At 48.4% G+C, this 17,105-nt stretch overlaps 8 protein-coding genes across 8 annotated transcripts; 5 read left to right on the top strand and 3 right to left on the bottom strand.

Annotated features, from left to right (window-relative positions):
- Positions 1-175: 175 nt before the first annotated feature.
- On the top strand, positions 176-1,072 carry N7481_003186 (uncharacterized protein; the record flags this gene model as incomplete). The annotated part of the gene is made up of 3 exons (XM_057262405.1): positions 176-398; positions 427-595; positions 697-1,072. The coding sequence occupies 3 exons, from the start codon at positions 176-178 to the stop codon at positions 1,070-1,072; spliced, it is 768 nt and encodes a 255-aa protein (XP_057124066.1).
- A 3,191-nt stretch (positions 1,073-4,263) lies between these two features.
- On the top strand, positions 4,264-5,611 carry thiA (thiamine thiazole synthase; the record flags this gene model as incomplete). The annotated part of the gene is made up of 3 exons (XM_057262404.1): positions 4,264-4,328; positions 4,523-4,905; positions 4,965-5,611. The coding sequence occupies 3 exons, from the start codon at positions 4,264-4,266 to the stop codon at positions 5,609-5,611; spliced, it is 1,095 nt and encodes a 364-aa protein (XP_057124065.1).
- A 1,094-nt stretch (positions 5,612-6,705) lies between these two features.
- N7481_003184 (uncharacterized protein) lies at positions 6,706-7,200 on the top strand (the record flags this gene model as incomplete). Its single annotated transcript, XM_057262403.1, has 1 exon — positions 6,706-7,200. One exon carries the CDS (start codon positions 6,706-6,708, stop codon positions 7,198-7,200), a length of 495 nt encoding a protein of 164 aa, XP_057124064.1.
- A 1,733-nt stretch (positions 7,201-8,933) lies between these two features.
- On the top strand, positions 8,934-9,161 carry N7481_003183 (uncharacterized protein; the record flags this gene model as incomplete). The annotated part of the gene is made up of 1 exon (XM_057262402.1): positions 8,934-9,161. The coding sequence occupies one exon, from the start codon at positions 8,934-8,936 to the stop codon at positions 9,159-9,161; it is 228 nt and encodes a 75-aa protein (XP_057124063.1).
- Positions 9,162-9,338: 177 nt separating this feature from the next.
- N7481_003182 (uncharacterized protein) lies at positions 9,339-10,004 on the bottom strand (the record flags this gene model as incomplete). Its single annotated transcript, XM_057262401.1, has 1 exon — positions 9,339-10,004. The coding sequence occupies one exon, from the start codon at positions 10,002-10,004 to the stop codon at positions 9,339-9,341; it is 666 nt and encodes a 221-aa protein (XP_057124062.1).
- A 538-nt stretch (positions 10,005-10,542) lies between these two features.
- N7481_003181 (WD40 repeat domain-containing protein) lies at positions 10,543-12,260 on the top strand (the record flags this gene model as incomplete). The annotated part of the gene is made up of 3 exons (XM_057262400.1): positions 10,543-11,101; positions 11,160-11,323; positions 11,394-12,260. 3 exons carry the CDS (start codon positions 10,543-10,545, stop codon positions 12,258-12,260), a joined length of 1,590 nt encoding a protein of 529 aa, XP_057124061.1.
- Positions 12,261-13,162: 902 nt separating this feature from the next.
- Positions 13,163-13,520, bottom strand: N7481_003180 (uncharacterized protein; the record flags this gene model as incomplete). The annotated part of the gene is made up of 2 exons (XM_057262399.1): positions 13,163-13,293; positions 13,388-13,520. The coding sequence occupies 2 exons, from the start codon at positions 13,518-13,520 to the stop codon at positions 13,163-13,165; spliced, it is 264 nt and encodes an 87-aa protein (XP_057124060.1).
- Positions 13,521-13,542: 22 nt separating this feature from the next.
- Positions 13,543-16,103, bottom strand: N7481_003179 (kinesin light chain; the record flags this gene model as incomplete). The annotated part of the gene is made up of 2 exons (XM_057262398.1): positions 13,543-15,092; positions 15,146-16,103. The coding sequence occupies 2 exons, from the start codon at positions 16,101-16,103 to the stop codon at positions 13,543-13,545; spliced, it is 2,508 nt and encodes an 835-aa protein (XP_057124059.1).
- Positions 16,104-17,105: the final 1,002 nt, after the last annotated feature.

The raw sequence follows: 17,105 nt of genomic DNA, 5'->3' as shown, positions 1-17,105 counted from the left end.
AATTTCGACCAGTGATTATGGAGCCAGTGAGCTTTACAGTTGGAATATTAGGCTTGAGTGGTATCTTCAGTACAGTTTTAGACACCCTCCAAATGTTTGATTCATGGAAGGGGTTTATAACAGAGTCCCGTTCTTTAATAGCTCGATTTCGACTCTGTAAAGTTCGATTCGAAAAATGGGCCAGGCTGTCGGTTTAAAAGGAGGTGAAGTATCAAAAGGACACAGCAAACATGTCGATGATCCGCGAATTATTTCAATAGTCAACGAGCTCCTTTCAGCTGTCCGAGATATCGCAGGCTATAGCGATGAGATTTCCCCGAAAGATTTGACTGTTTCAGACAAAAAAGTCAACTATGATCGATCTCGCAGAAAGGTTTCCTCAATACATATTCACCTTGGTTCGACAAGAAAAAAAATTGAGCTGAGTGTTAAAGGACAAGGCTCGAAGGATCGCACAAGTTGAGTGTTTCTCAACGCTAGTGGAGGACCTCTATAAATTGGTCCCTATTGATCAGAATCAACAACAGCTAGCAATGTCTGGACTATCCATATATAACAAAGAGATTTCAAATTCTCCAAAAGGCATGGGTAGCAGGTGACTAGCCACATTTCTTGCAGAACTAATCTAATCATTTATCCAGAAGAATCCGCTGCTTAGGAATCATGGATGAGGGAATTCGAACATACTCTAAAAAGAATTGAAAAAGAGCTTCAAGGTCTGTTCGGTATCCTAAATTTTGAATTTTGGCTAAGTATCGCAGCCGAGGCAATTAGAGACTTGCGGGTATGGCTTTTGGGCAATCAGGTTGCCAGCACCCTTTATGAAGACAATATCAGAATAAAATTGAAGGGAACGTGCGAATGGATTCTGAACAAGCCATTCTTTCGAGACTGGTCGTCAACCAACTTTCTAAAAAATCGTTCCAAGGCCCTTTGGATTCATGGTCCTGCGGGGTTTGGAAAGTCGATTCTTTGCACAAAAGCCATTGAGCATCTGCTCGATCACTCAGAGACGCCTACTGTGCATTTCTTCCGTTCTTCTGATTTTGAAAGCAAAAAGGTGCATTTATAACGATACGATCATGGCTCTCTCAATTGACAGTCCATCTTTTGGCGTTTCAGTTGATATGCGATGAATGGAAAGCCCAAAAGGGGTATCAAGCAACACGCAAGGATATCGTCGAAATTTTGCAGCAAGTTACGTTAGCGATTCCTAATTGTACATTAGTTGTGGATGGTATTGATGAATGCAGCTGGACTGCAGACAACATTAAGTACGGTTCTAATGGAGGCATTGCCGAGTTTCCGCACGCATTAGAAGAAGGGACTCGATTCACCTCCACACGAATATAGATTTTCAGCCGCTATGAAACGTCAATACCAGGCTTTTTTGACGACATTATAAGTGTCGTTTCCTTTTCTCAACACAAAATCACTCCCGAAGATGTTCGGCCTGATGTTGTCCTATACTCCCGAGACCTTTTACGAAAATTGTCTAAGAAACCAAACTTTGACGAGATACACGAAAATATCAGCCAGTTACTAGTCGATCGCTGCAGTGGGCAGTTTCTTTGGATAAAGCTACTGGAAAGGTTTTTACGGAGCGGAAAAAAACAAAAAGCAATTGGAGAACGTAATAGCCTCAACTCCACCTGGCCTAGATCAGATATATGAGCGAAACTGGGCAACGATACTACAGCTTCCAGAAATAGAGTGAAACCGAGCTGTTTCACTCCTCCGTTGGACGGCTTTCTCTCTACGACCGCTGACAGTCTGAGAGGTCGCAGAGGCTCTGCTTATCAGTGAAAGACAGGATAATGTACCGGTGGATGATTTACCCGAGATTATCGACGACGGCTACATTGAAATCGAGATATTATATTATTACGGCTCACTCATAGAAATTCGGAGCCAACAAGACGAGTGCGATCCTGTACTCAGAACGATACATCTGCGTATTTCTCTGTGAAGCAGTATTTTATATAAGCTACTGCAAGCCAAGTAAAGCCCTTGCTGCCCTGTGAAACCCGGAGCTTGACTAACGAATCAACAGAAAACACACTAATTGCGACGATGTGTCTAAAGTAAATTAACTCACCCATTGTCTGGTTATGTGACCAAAGTTCAGTGGATGGTCCTGCCTTCGGAAACTTCACGAATTATTCTGCAAGATCCTGGCAAAAACATGCTTTGATTGGGGACCTAGAAGGTGAAAAGTTGACCGAACTTATCAATCAACTCTTCGACGTCAAAGGTCAGAGCTGGAGACATTGGAGGGAGTGGTTTGATGCAAATGAAGCAGCCCACGAGAGTGCGAAAGGGTTTGAACGCGACGAGAAAAATCCAATTTACTATGCTGCATGGCTGGGTTTAGTCGGAGTTACAACACTTTTAAGTGAACTGAAAGTCCACGGTAAAACAAACATGCATCGATGTGCCGCATTACGAGCAGGATCTGCAAAGGGACATTTCAGGATTGTCTGGATGTTAATTAATTGTGGAGTAGATGTCAAATCATCGAGCAGTGATGGAAAAACACCAATATTTCTGGCGTCCCAAACTAGACACTTTGAGGTCGTTAAACTTCTTCTCGAGAATGGAGCTGATCCGAAAGGGGTTACTAGGGACGGAATGGCACCGATTCACCAGGTATCCTCAGCTGGATACATCGAGGTCATTAGCTTCTCTACCAGAATGGAGGATGTCTTATTGCTTAGGCCTTCGGGCTGATTCATTTGATTTTGTTCCTGGATATGAATTTCCACATTACAACAGGGTGGTACAACTACTAGTCCCGTTAATCAACAGAAGATTACACCTATCAAGCCCTCCCAACCATAATCAGCGATATTGTCGTATAAGCCGACAGACTAAGCAAAGCCACATCATTATAGAAACCCCTCCCCTCCCGAATACGCATGGACAGCCCAATCAGACAGCACGCGCTGCTGAAGATCGCTACCGAGGTCCTGAATCTCCTTGAAGCCAGTAATAGCGTCAGGCCGACGGCAAGGTCGATAACTGGTATGATACGCGAACCTGTCGAGCCATCGTCTGGAGCGCGGTCTACCTGGAAGGCGTAGTATTGGGGTGTGTATGTGCCATGGGTAAGCCGCGAAAAGGCGGCCGAGGAGAATGAGACCCGCGTAGCAATAGATGGCGGCGGAGTGAGCAAGCGACATCTCGGTCATGGCGACAACGTTGGAAAAGGAGGGAGGTGAAGGGAGAACAGTTCTTCCTAGGGTGACTGTCGACCTTTTACTTCGCCTTTCTACACACTGTATAATAGTGTTCAAGTGTACGAGTACCACGATGCAAGCGGTTCCACGAGGTGGGGAGGGGCAGACCAAGTTGTCGTCGGACTTTTGACGCAACAACCAGTGCAAGCTCCCCTAAGTGCTTACTTGCATATGTTTCCACTGGAGTTACTTGTTGTAGTCCCCCGCATCTCTATGAGTTGTGCATTGTAATGACCGGGTATGATGTCACTCTTGGGGTGCGGAAAGTATTAGCTTGATTGTGCGATCAGTACGCAAATAAAAATTTCAAGCGACACTGTATGGATACGCATGTTCGACAATTTTCATCTTGTAAACCCTAATTCTCTCGTAATTGGGAAGTGGGCAGTCGTGGAGGGGGAGACCGGAGAACTGAGGTCCGCGGAGGGTCTGGTGGAGCTGGGGATTTCCGAGGCAAACCGAGGAAAATGATGTTGTTTTGAGGTAATTGTTCAATTTATCTTCTGAGAATAATGTGCGAGATATGTCGGTCAATATTTTTGGCCGATTGCACATTCCTCCAAGTTGTAAATGGGTTCTGGCGATGTTGGGATGTTGATGTACTCCTACTCCTAGTATTGTGATGACCGAGATGGCTACGGCAGATTGACCGATTACCCATTCTGGATTGGAGCAACGGCTAGACCAGGATCGCCAAGGGCTACAAGGTAAGATCGGGCAAATCAGAAACGTCATGATTCGATTAAGATCAACATTCCCCTCTCTGTTCACCGGAGAGAGTCGGAGGTGGTGACGACTCAGGATTTGGCAAGGTGGGGGGATCCGCCCATTTAAGGTTGATGCTGCCCCTCCATCTCATCTCTTGCTTTCCCTCTTCTTTTTTTCTTTCACTCCTACAACTCCTTCACCATCAGCTATCAGCTACCACTCTACAAGTAACTATTAACCCTTACACCATTTGGTACACGACTAACCTCTCCCCAGCCAAATTCCAAGTACATTCAGCCCTCCCATCAGGGGAGCCATGAACATGCTTTGGTTGGGCACATTATCTCTTTGGGATCAAGGTATACCAGGTAACTTCTGGGTGTGAGCCGGTGTTCGTTCTCGCGTTGGTGGAAGGTTTCTCTTCATTTGTCTACATTTTGTTGAGAAATCTCCCCATCAACGTGGGTTCGTCCTGAGATTATACGGCGATAACTTGATCTGGATAATACCAGCGAAAGGATCATGCTTTCCCCCTTCCATTCCCCCTTCTGCGTTGGAGCCTAAACTAACAAAAGGCCCAAGTCAATTTCACGACTTGATCCCTCTAACCCACAATGTCTCCCCCCCGCTGCTATCTTCGAGCCCACCACTGTGCCCACCGGCATCAAGGGCAAGGTCATCGTCCCCGAGACGGCTGCTACCACCCTGACCGGCCAAGGCCAGAGCAAGCTCCTCGATCAGTTCGGCGGCAAGTGGGATGAGTTCAAGTTCGCCCCTATCCGCGAGAGCCAGGTCTCCCGTGCCATGACTCGCCGCTACTTCCAGGATCTGGACAACTACGCCGAGAGCGATGTTGTCATCGTCGGTGCTGGTTCCTGCGGTCTGAGCAGTGCCTACGTCCTTGCCAAGGCTCGTCCCGACCTGAAGATTGCCATTGTCGAGGCCTCTGTGTCTCCTGGTGCGTTCTAGCTCATATACCATCATAGAACATCCACAGCGGCTAACAGTTTCAACTAGGTGGTGGTGCTTGGCTCGGAGGTCAACTCTTCTCCGCCATGGTCCTCCGTCGTCCCGCAGACGCTTTCCTGGCTGAACTGGGAGTCCCCTTCGAAGAGGAGCCCAACAACCCCAACTTCGTGGTCGTCAAGCACGCTGCCCTCTTCACCTCGACCCTGCTGTCCAAGGTCCTGTCCTTCCCCAACGTGAAGCTCTTCAATGCCACCTGCGTCGAGGACCTGATCACCCGCCCCGATGGCTCCGACATCCGCCTCGCCGGTGTCGTCGTCAACTGGACCCTGGTCACCCTGCACCACGACGACCACTCTTGCATGGACCCCAACACCATCAACGCCCCCGTCATCATCAGTACCACCGGCCACGACGGCCCATTCGGTGCCTTCTGTGCTAAGCGTCTCGTCTCCATGAACGCTATCGACAAGCTCGGCGGCATGCGCGGTCTCGACATGAACCTGGCCGAGGACGCTATCGTCAAGAACACCCGTGAGGTCACCAAGGGTCTTATTATCGGTGGAATGGAGCTGTCCGAGATCGATGGCTTCAACCGTATGGGTCCTACCTTCGGTGCTATGGTTATGAGCGGTGTCAAGGCTGCGGAGGAAGCTCTGGCTGTCTTTGACGAGCGTAAGCGCGAGTGTGCTGAGTAAATTCGCTCACCTGCTGCTACGATGCTCTATGGCCTTACGGCTTTGATGATGATTGATGAGGACTGGCTGGAAAATTCGCCAGATTTAGCTATGAGGAAATAAAACACTCGTTTATGCTATCACAGTATGATTGTAGACTTATTCGTAGACTCATTCGTAAAACTAATTTCTCGACCCGTCCGGCGGAGAATTGTGTACGCATCTACTAGTTATCATGTTGATGTCCGAAGCTTTTCCGTCCCAACAAACCCATGGCGGACTGTCCACACCATTACCATAATCTGAGCCAAGTGTATTGGTAGTTCACTGCAGTCCCTCGTATTGCGAGATCACGGCAAAAGTCTTGAATGGAATACAGACATCTAGCCAGCCACTTCGAGAGGGATTCATCAATTCAGTCGTCTGAGACTCAGATATTTCGCCAACGAGCAGCAGGATGATTCGGCGCATACTCAGCTGGGCAATCTTCTACATATTTCAAGTTCGTTTAGTAATCGCGGTCTTCTCGGTAACTAAAGCAGCGCAGCAACAGGGCAAGTAGTAACTCCCGAAAATCTGATCTTCTGAAGAGGGGTCTACATACTAGTATAGTTCTTCTATCAATCAATTCTTCGGTGAATAGTAGTAGGTCGATTTTTTCTCATGAGTACTACTAGTTGATGCCGATATCCGGCAGACCGACAACTCCTCGAAGCACGGTAATTCAACGTATGACTAAACAAGATCGCCACATTCCGATAACTTTGCGGTCAGTCGGCACTGCCGTGCATAAAATGCTGTATGCTAAGACGGAAATTTCGGATTAGAACCCCTGATCACTCATCCGTGCAGCTTTCGGCCCCAATGGCTCCATCATGCTCACTCCGAACAGTCTCTCCTCCCCCCCGCCTCGGCACTCGGTCTTGATTGCTTGATTACACGATCATAAACCCTAAGTACCACTAGACCAATCAATCGAAATACCAAGCAGAAGTTCTTATTTATATACTAGAGGTATCACTATGCCAGTATATCCCAATTTCAAAATTATAAACAGATCGCGTCATACTTCTTTCTTCTTATCCTGTTCAAAAGGCATCATCCTGATCTTCAACATGACGGAAAACAACTTCCAAGTACTACACACCGAAGAAGCCGATATCAAAACCGCCAAAAAGCGACGCATGATATACCTGCGCCCATTCCTCCTATTCTACGGCGGTTCACTCATTGCCGAAATAGTCTTTCTCGCAGTCGGCGTCTTTATCATGACAGGCACCCGTGACCTTCTATACAAAGTCCTCTGGACACTCGTCTTCTGTCCACTAGGCATGGGCGGCGCTATGGGCGGAATAATAAACTGCTTCATTGTCGACCAATATTACGGAAAGAAGGCAGTCCATTTCACGGCTCTGCTTTCGTTGCTCATTTTGAGTAGTTGCAATGTATTGTGTTATAACCTTGATCGTCATTTTGGATGGTTTGGTGCTTCGGATCACCCGATGTGGTTTCATTGGCGGTATCCGATGATTTGGGCCGTCGGGTATCAGAATGGTCTTTTGATGTTTACTGATGAGGGACAAAGGAAGTTGGTCAGGATGGGTATGTAGCTTTGGGAGTTTCTGGGGGCTATAAAGGATGGATAAAGTGGTGAGATGTTGAGGAAAAGCGAGAAATGTGAGACTTAAGTGCAGAGCCCCATATTAACTATGAAATTGTTCGCCAAAGGAGGGTGATGGCATTGTTTCATTTGTAAGAAGTCTCTATTCTGGTATCGCGGGCCCATCTGGCCTGGTGGAACATTGGTTTCCTTTGAGTTAGCTGATGGGTGAATGACATACCCAATTGGAGTTGATATTTTGGCTTTTCTAGTCAGAATCTCCAGGTAAACGATTCACCCACATTGAACTACCAGGCACCTTTTTTTTTCTTCTCCTTTTTTTTCCTGTTGACAAATGCTTTCTGTTGACATTGTTGACATGCGGTTCGGATGGGCGTTTTCTGCCTCAGGCACCATGGTTACCCTCCGTCTCCTCGATAGCTTGTCCTCCACGCATATTCGCATGCATCACCGCTTCCTGCTTCTGAGCTTTCGCCAATCTTCCTCTCAATACCCCGCATTTCCTCGTACGCAATTACAGTGAATCAAATTCGAGCAGTATCTCGGGCACGCAGTACCAGCAAAGTGCGGTCGACGGACCGGCACTGACCCATACCCTGGACCATGAGGCATTGCCACAACCAGAAACATTGAGCGCCACACCAAGGAGAGTAAACATCACCCAACTTAACTCGACTGGGGAATCATCAGTATCGACAGACGTATTTCCTGGGAGACAATGCATCGCCCAGACTGCGTTGTCGATCATTGCCGCCCCGGCGTGTGCTATTAACCTGCACTATGCGTCGCTCGATGAACTTCGTCGCCCGATGTCGTCAATGTAAGTGTCAGGACTCACCACTTACAATCCACACGGCTGATATCTATAGAATCACCGAGGCAAATCTTGAAAACCCGCGTGGGGTTGTTCAACTTCTCAACATCCTTCGCGGGCTGGTGGGTCGTTCAGTATCGAGCCCTTTGCGGTCTGCACCATCAACCCTTCGCTTCCCAAGACCTCAAGAACAACCATACCAGTCGATGGTATTTCAAAACCGAACAGCCAGTCATTCTCAAGCTAAACACCGTCTTTAGCTCACGCTGTGGCACCAACTCCGTCACTCCGGAGAATCCTCTTCTACCGGGACAGGAGTGAATGAAATCGACGAGGCAATCATCAAACCGGACAACAGCCAGCCTGAGGGAGATGCATAGGGCGAAGCAAGGAAAGTTGAAGCAATTCGATGGAAGAATACACGTTCTTTTGCAATTGTACGGTCAGCTTGTAGTCTTCAAAAAAGCAGTGTTTGCTTACGACGTCAACGTTCGTCGTCCAATATGTACACTAAATGGTATCGCCGGTCTATCCGTTCAAGGTCTACGAGTATGCCGACAGGGATGATTCAAGTTTATATGCGTCACATCTCTTGATAGGGTTTCGTCCCCGGATTCATCAGAGGTGGGCCTTATCAAGCGGCGACTACTAGTTACTTGCAGAGTGATCCATACTGAAGTGCCTACCATATATTGAGAGTGATGTAACCTTTCTCGTTGTTTAACTGAAATAATGCCCTGGGGCTCTGCCCATTACTATTTTACTTAGAGTGTCCCACCCCACAGCCCTAACGGTGGGGGCGGAGACTGCCCGGACCTCTTCATCTTCAACCTCTTCCCCTGATATCCGCTTCCATTTCCATTTCCATCCTTATCCCAAAATCCTCGCACTCACTCCCGCAAATCAATATGGCGGGCAAGCTCACCTCTGCAAGCCCTGCTGGGAAGCAACAGCCAACGGGATTTAGTCCCACCTTTTTGCTGTGTCTCCAAGCACTCCTGGCGGGTCTGCTGGCCTATCTCGTTCTCCTCGCCGCCCATACCAAGTACCCAGGAGAGGCCCCAGTATGGATCATTAGCAAGTTCTCGCTTGTCGTTTGCTTTCTGGTACTTCTTGCTCTGCAAGCATTGGCGTGAGAAATCTCCACCTTATTGCCGGACCACTGCCACCCATTTGCTCCACGATATCAAATGCCAACTTTTGATATCTCTTGATGTATCCCATGGGATTCTCCGCTGTCAAATGGTAAGGTTTATTTATGACATCATCCCGGTTGTATACCGAATGCCCCTTCCTCAAGTGAATCCCCGGGGTCATTCCTGCCTCGACTGCACCTGCTTATGTGGACGCGTCGGTTCGCGCTTATCCGCGCCTTCGCGCCGACCTCCGCCAGTACGCAACCCATCCTCTCGTTCTTCATGACTGTTAAAAATTGGCTCTTCTTCGTTTCCTCCGAGGCTTGTGGCTCTTCTGGGTGAGATGGAATATAGCCCTTGTCCTGATGTTGCCTCTTGCGGCCACGATGAGTGGGACGATACCGATATTGAGGCAGATTTCCTAGCGAGAGTTGCGGAAGACGAATGGGATGACAGCGATGTCGAGACAGAGCTATTTGCGAGAGCTGCGGGAGACGAGTGGGACGACAGTGATATTGAGGTAGAATTCTTCGCCAGAGCGTCGGCAGACGAGTCAGATGTCAGCAATATCGGTGCAGAACTCTTTGCGAGAGAGCTGCGGCAGATGAATGGGACGACAGCGATGTCGAAGCCGAGTTTCTTGCCAGGGCGGAGGACGACGAGCGACGGGAAGCGTATATCCAAGCCGATATCAAGTGTGCGGCTGAAAAATTGGATACTCTTGTGAAATTGCACATGGAACTGAATATGAAGACCAGGATACAACGATGGCAAGGCCCAATCGCATTCCGTCTTCAAAAGGCGCCTAAATCCCCACATGGAACGAGATGCTATCTTGACCATTGTAAGATCAGAATATGGCCTGGTGAACACCGGATCAAAGTCAATCCCTCAGGGTGCTGGAAATATTTTGGTTGGGGTAATTATACACATTTTTTCCTGTCCTGGCCTGGGCTGAGATATATGGTCGCAGGTACCTTCAAAATATCAAGTGTTTTGAGAAGCTGCTGGATCTATCGCCTCCGGAGTACGTGTTTGTGTTTCGAGCCTGATAGAAAACATATTCCTGATCTCGTGGAATTGTCGATCTTACAGGAATATACTCGACGATGGCTGGCTAGGCTCAATCATGCAGTACACTATGCCATTGTTCAGACAGTGCAAATTTAAAAGGCGAACCAGTTGACAGCTTGCTTTACTTCATTGCAAGTTTATTTTTATCAATACATCATCTCCTTAGTGTAACAATGCAACTTGAATGCAGTGCAGTATAGTTGTAGTTGTTGTAGTCTCACCGCCTTGAAACGCGCCTGGGATTTTCTCGTCGCTCACGCGTTGCGCTGCGCAGCGTTGCGTCTATTCCCCAATATCTCCAATCCTCATGGACAATGCGCAAACCAGAAGTCGCCGTCGAGAGACTCGCGACCAGTCCCCCGTCGAGTCCTCCGCCGATGAGTTAGCCGCGGGGTCAGATCGCGAAGAGACAAAGCGCCGCCGAACAAGCTGGTCGCACCAAAAGAACTTCACCCCGCAACGCGCATCCCCCAATAAACGCCAGTATGACGAGTCCGATAGCCCGGGTGAGGTAGCTGGAGATGCAGACGAGTATTGGCATGACTCGCATTCCGGCTCTCGTCGCCGCAGCCCTTCGCCCATTGATCGCCCTACCCCAATAGAGCGCAGCCACGAGGATCGCTCCCCCGACGAATCCGACGCGCTCTCTGAGGATCGCCGAGAACGAGAAGAACACAATCACCACTCATCGCGAGACGATATTTCCAATCGCTCCTCGACACCTGTGCCGCCCGCCAATGCGACACCTCCACCTGCCCCGAAGCCCGAGTCTTTGAACTACAAAGAGAAGTATGTGCTCAAGGCGCATCTTCGCGGTGTGTCAACGGTGCAGTTTTCTCCGGACTGCAGTATGATTGCGAGTGGCGGTATGTCTTTCTTCCCTCAATTCTTCATGCCACAATTGCTGATCACATCCTCTCAAAGGCTCCGACGCCGTCATCAAGGTCTGGGAAACCCTAACCGGCAAACTCATATACACATTCGAAGGCCATCTCGCCGGTATCTCTACATTGGCCTGGAGTCCGGATGGAGAGTGGATTGCATCAGGATCTGACGACAAAACAATCAGATTCTGGAACGTGAAAACCGTACGTCCAGGCTACCTCGTCCATATACTCCATACCAAAAATGCTAACCAGAGCCATTCTTATTCTCCAGGGTCGAGCACACACAAAACCCTTCGTCGGCCACCATAACTACGTCTACCAAATCGCCTTCGCACCAAAGGGCAACATCCTCGTCAGCGGCTCCTACGACGAAGCCGTATTCCTCTGGGACGTCCGACGAGCCAGCGTAATGCGCTCACTCCCCGCACACTCCGACCCCGTCGCCGGTATAGACGTCGTCCACGACGGTACCCTAATCGTCTCCTGCGCGCATGACGGACTAGTCCGAGTCTGGGACACGCATAGCGGCCAGTGTCTGCGCACTCTAGTCCACGAAGACAACCCACCCGCAACGTGCGTGAAATTCTCACCAAACGGGAAATACATCCTGGCGTGGACGCTTGATGGGTGTATCCGGATGTGGAATTACGTTGAGTCGCGCGTTGTGAAGACTTTCCAGGGTCACGCCAATACCAAGTACAGTATTTCGGGCTGTTTTGGTTTATATGGGGAGCCTGAGATGAAATATTCGCCTCCGCTTTGCTTTGCGGTGTCGGGGAGTGAGGATGGAGATATTCTTTGTTGGGATATTGTGAGTAAGAATGTTTTGCAGCGCATTAAGGGGCATACGGAGCCTGTTCTTTGTGTGCATACGGGGAAATTGGATGGGAAGAGGCTTATGGTTAGTTGTGGTCTTGATTTGACGGTTCGGTTGTGGGAGGAGGTTTTTGATGAGGATCATCGGATCCCTGGAGAGGAAACCTCATCTACTCCCCTCGTCAACGGTGTCTCTGCTATCAGTCCCGGAGAGGATAACGAAGATAAAGATATGGAAGATGTCGAAGCCAACGCCGAAGCCGAAACTCCCCTGGACCCATCTTCTGCGAACACACCAGCGCAAGATGTGATGATGACATGAACGCATATGTTTTCCGGCCTTCCCCTTCCCTTCCCTCCCCCCACCCGGGGGACCTTCTGCGTCTTTGGACCTCTTTCTGGTTGTATTTTTGCATCGGGCTTGCCACGGGTGATCATTTTGTTTTCTGAATTTGGGAATACCCGGTGTTTGGTGTTATATTTGGCTAGGGGTTTTGGCATTGCATGTGTGGCCTTTGGCTGGATTCTTGAGGCGTGGGTATTGGTATTGTCTGCATATTTTTGACCTTTCCACATCAAGATTTACGCATCAAATATTATTATACCGCCACATCGGGAATGACGACTCTAATTCTCGACTCGGCGTAGAGGATAGCCTGGTCATTCCATCCCGAATTTAGAATGGATGAATAGTTTCAAAAACGTTCGGGATCATCAAAAGCCAAGGCTTTCATGGCGGTTAAATTAAGAGCTCGGCAGATCTCGGGGCTGCTCAGTCACCCATCTTAGGAACCCAAGCAAGTAGACGGGACCACCTTTAGTTAACTGTGATAGGTACCTTATCTATTTCCTCTAGCCTGACTTGATCCAAGCTTCCTACTAATAGCAGTTGTGGAATATACTATCCAGGGATGCAAATAGTCAATGATAGTCACCACCTTCTTAGCAGGAAATAACCTATGATAGTCCTTCTTTCGCTTTCTAAAAACGCTCTTCATCCGTCTCGACAGAAATCATATCGAAACACTCGAGAACCCCGGTACCTGGTGTGGCAGTATCTGATTAAACACCGAGGCAGATGTATTACAATAACGAGGGGTGGTTTGCGACTCCTCCACTCCTCAGTTCAGTCGAGTCTGTCCCCTTCATCTGCTGGACAACCCTCGCGTATAGCACGGATGACAGCTCTGTTCCGGATTCGACATAACCTCATAGTAAGAGAAATTACGCTTCTATAGTAGCGGTACGTGTCAGGAGTTTGATTGACTCCTCGGTCTGACTCTTGTCCTTGTATGCCATCGCAAGTGCGTACTCCGACACAAGTCGATCCGGATGATCTTCCACCAAAGACTTTGCTTTAATAGTACAAGTGTAAGAAGTGTGATTGTTTCTTCAATCTGACTGGTGTGGGAATATGCCATCGCAAGTGTGTGTTGTGATGCTAGTCACTTGGGATCATCGTCACCGAGTCTTTCTGCTTCCGTCCCGGTAATGTGCCCGAGTAGTTCAATTGAGTCCAGAATTCGTCCATTTGCTTGATATGCCATTGCGAGCATGTGCCGCGACCCAAGACGTCTGTCATTGTTGTATGGCAGCAGGTGGGCTTATATACGAACAATCCCCTCAAGAAGCTTGGTCGATTCTTCAGTCTGTCCGTTTGCTTGATATGATATCGCAAGCTGGGACTGTGATGATAGGCGATCGGGGTCATCCTCTGATAGTACGCCCGCTGAAATCGCAACAACATACTCAAATAGCCCGATTGACTCTTTGAGCTGTCCGTTTTGTCGATATGCCATGGCGAGATAACGCTGTGAGGTAAGTCTCTGCACGTTATGTGGAGAAAGATTCTTATCCCTCCATTCACAAGACCGTCGCAGCCAGACAGTGGCTTCTTTCGCACGCTCATCAACCAATAGGCACTTGGCAACCCTCAGACAGAGCTCGGCCCTCTCGGCGGAGTCGGAATGTGACTTATATCGCTCTATATGAGCCACATGTGGCATATACTCTCGCCATTTTTCATGGTTGGTCTGGTAATGACATGGAAATACCGCCGAGAGTTGTTTGAATGCCGCCATGATTATCTTCTTTTGTTGACCGTTGTTTGCAACCCAAATCCTGATCGCTAGATGGACTAGCCTATGCATGTTGAACTTGGTGCCATGATCTATCCTTTCTATAAGCGAGAAGGAGCAGAGTACGCCGATGGCCTTTGCTTGCTGTGCCTTCGAGCAGGTTGCTGGTAAAATTGAGTATGGTATTGCCCTCCATTCGATACAAGACATAAACTTGAGGAGATTCGCCGCTATAGGATCGAGGCACTGAATCTTATTGAACGTTATCGTCCATGTTTTCGCGACTGCATTTGTCAAATTCGAGTATCGCATTTTGTCACCAAAATCCGAGCTCATGATAGCGATAGCATCTTCCGCCGTGTTCTTGAACAAGCTTAGATACTCGGATATAGAGCTCTTGTTTGTGTTAATATACGCTGCTGCCTGTGTAACAGCCAAAGGCAGATATTCCAGCTCGGCGAGGAGATCCACCATGTCCTTGTTGCCGTGAGAGTCGGTCTTTCGAATTAATGACCTTTCCAGCATGTCCATGGTCTCCTCTTCTGTCATCTTCCCTAGTTCAATCACATCGCTACCAACCAGGTGCTGGGCAACGGCTCCGTGTCGTGTCGTGAATAGTGTCAGGCAATCATCACTTTCCGGTAACATGTCCAGCACGCCTTTCATTCGACCTTGCCCGCGAAGTAAATCCACGTCGTCAAGGTTGTCAACAAATAGAAGCCACTTTCCTGCACTCTTCGCACATAGCCGTTGCTGAACTAGCACTTTCAAGTCTTCTGTAGGCTCCAGCTGTCGGTGTAATCCTAATGCTTGTGCAATCCCCATGTAGCCCTGCCTGAAGGTCTCCATGTTCATCGCCTGTAACCAGAGGATTGAAAATTCTGGATAGTTTTCCTTGACAAAATATGCGAACTGCAATGCCACTTGCGTCTTCCCAATTCCACCAAGGCCACTGATGGCCATCCTCTGGCAATCTTTGTCTATTAGCAGTTTCTGCCTGAGCACATGAAGCTCTGAACTTCTACCAATGAACTGCAGATTCCTCAGAAAGGGAAGGGAGAAATATGGCATCCGATCTATCCAAGGTGAGCTTAGTGGACCACGATAGCAATTCAATGGGATTTCCTACCGGTACTCGGTTGATTGGCTTTCTTCGCTTTCACCACCTCTATCACCGGTACTATGAGCAGTAGCTCCTTTGTGTACGCCGCTGCTGTCGCTGCCGCATATGGCTGCCATCGCTTGTTCTTATGGGAGTCAGAATAGTTACCGATCCCCCGAATCACCAGGCAGGGGAAATTATTCATCAGGCCGGCTGCTTCCATTTCAAAGCAGAGAACTTCTCCGATTTCTGAGCAGACCTTGTCCCGGTCCACACCGTCTCTCATGACTCGGTTGCCCGATGCAATCGTACCGTAGTGAACCTCTGGTGGTCCGGCCACTCGTTGCTGTCTTTTGATCTCCTTTGAAGAGGCACATGATACACAGCCTTCATCACCGACATGACTGTATGTCGCTTCGAATAAAACATCGTTGCCTGCTTGGTCGTGTCGAAACTTTGGCTGTTTGCTGAGCCTCGATAAGTTTGGCGTCAGGCTACTTCTCCCGAGGTCTTGATTTGACTGCAGCTTCATGATTGCGGCGAGGAGAATTGCAGGTGGCCCATTGAGAAATCCCCTTCTCTTGAATCCACTTGGAATGTATCTTCCAAGATCATACTGCACCACGCCGCCATGGTCATTCACCGGGTGGCTAACAACAACATCACCAAGTCGAATATCTACATTTTTCCCTGGCACACCACCTCCGACTCCCACCAGCAGCCAGAATCGAATAGCTGGGAATGCGTGTTTCATCTCAGTGGCCAATGTTGCGGCGGAATTAGCCCCGATCTTACCCGCTGGCAGACTTGCAAGGACGACATTGTGGTCACCGATGCTACCAAGCTTATATACGTTTGCCTCCGTATCGTCGACAGTTGGACTTTGGTGTTGTTCGTCAAGCAATATCTGCGCCGCAGTGAGGTCGTCTTCCATGGGGCACACCCATCCGACCGTGTATTCATCGCGGCTACCGCAGTGCGCCATCTTGGGGCGGTGGGCAAAAAGTCAGGACTTGGATGTGGGAAGTTATTCAGATAAGGGTGAGACGCGAGAACCCCTCCGCCTCCATGGGGCTGAAACCCCAAAAACCGAGTCGGCGCTAAATGGTCAGATCTGAGTGGCTGCTTGAAAGTGAGACTATTTTTCTACATGATATGGCTATACTGCACACGTCGTACAGGGCTTAGCAAGACTCTCGTTATGTAGTATTCAAGATGAGTGGTACAATAGATCAAATCTGGCAAAGGGCTCGTGAACATGCTCTTTCATGGTTATAACTTACCCGTTGATTGTTATGTCAGAATGAACTTCACATGAATGAGCTTGTGTCTTCGATTTATGAATACCCCCAATCGGTTACCCTTTGTCACTGCTCGAGCATGAAGATCCGAGAAGCCATATAATCATGATCTACGTGATGATAAACGAGAACTGCAGCACAATCTTTATGCCTGAGGCACCAACGCCTTTGCACTCACCTTTGTACCACTTTCGTACAATGAAAGTTTCGAATTTCAAGCTCGCCGGGAGTGAGAAATTCATTTTTGTTGTATTCTTTTATGTTTGACTTTCCATTTACCTACTTGAGTGATATGAGATAGAAGCTTGGAAGGTTTTGCAATGTCTGCGAAATGCAACCTCTTGCAAGGATCTTGATGACATAATGGCCTTTTTGAAACTTGCGCGCTCGTAGTTCTCTTGTGCAATACTATTGAAATCGGCTTCTGCGTGGTAATCGTAGACGGGTATTTTATGAGAACGGAAATAGCCTTATTTGGTGCGAGAGAGAGGTCTATCAGTTTTGACGGGATTGCCTCGTTGGAGGAGGCGTAGCGAGTTTTGGCGTCCCTTTAATTCTTTGCAGGATTAGCCATTCCTCGGTAATTTTCAAGGAAAGAAAGAAGAAAATTGCTATCTATGATTTCATTCTCCGTTCTTACCAACTAGCCTCATAGGAATATCAAAACAATATCATGCTAAGGCGTG

The sequence above is a fragment of the Penicillium waksmanii genome (assembly GCF_028829765.1).
Source record: "Penicillium waksmanii strain IBT 27052 chromosome Unknown utg000004l:1.0-5674109.0:1.0-5678898.0, whole genome shotgun sequence".
NCBI lineage: Eukaryota > Fungi > Ascomycota > Eurotiomycetes > Eurotiales > Aspergillaceae > Penicillium > Penicillium waksmanii.
Note: the sequence above shows the minus strand (reverse complement) of the source record. Positions and strands in the feature narration are given on the sequence as shown.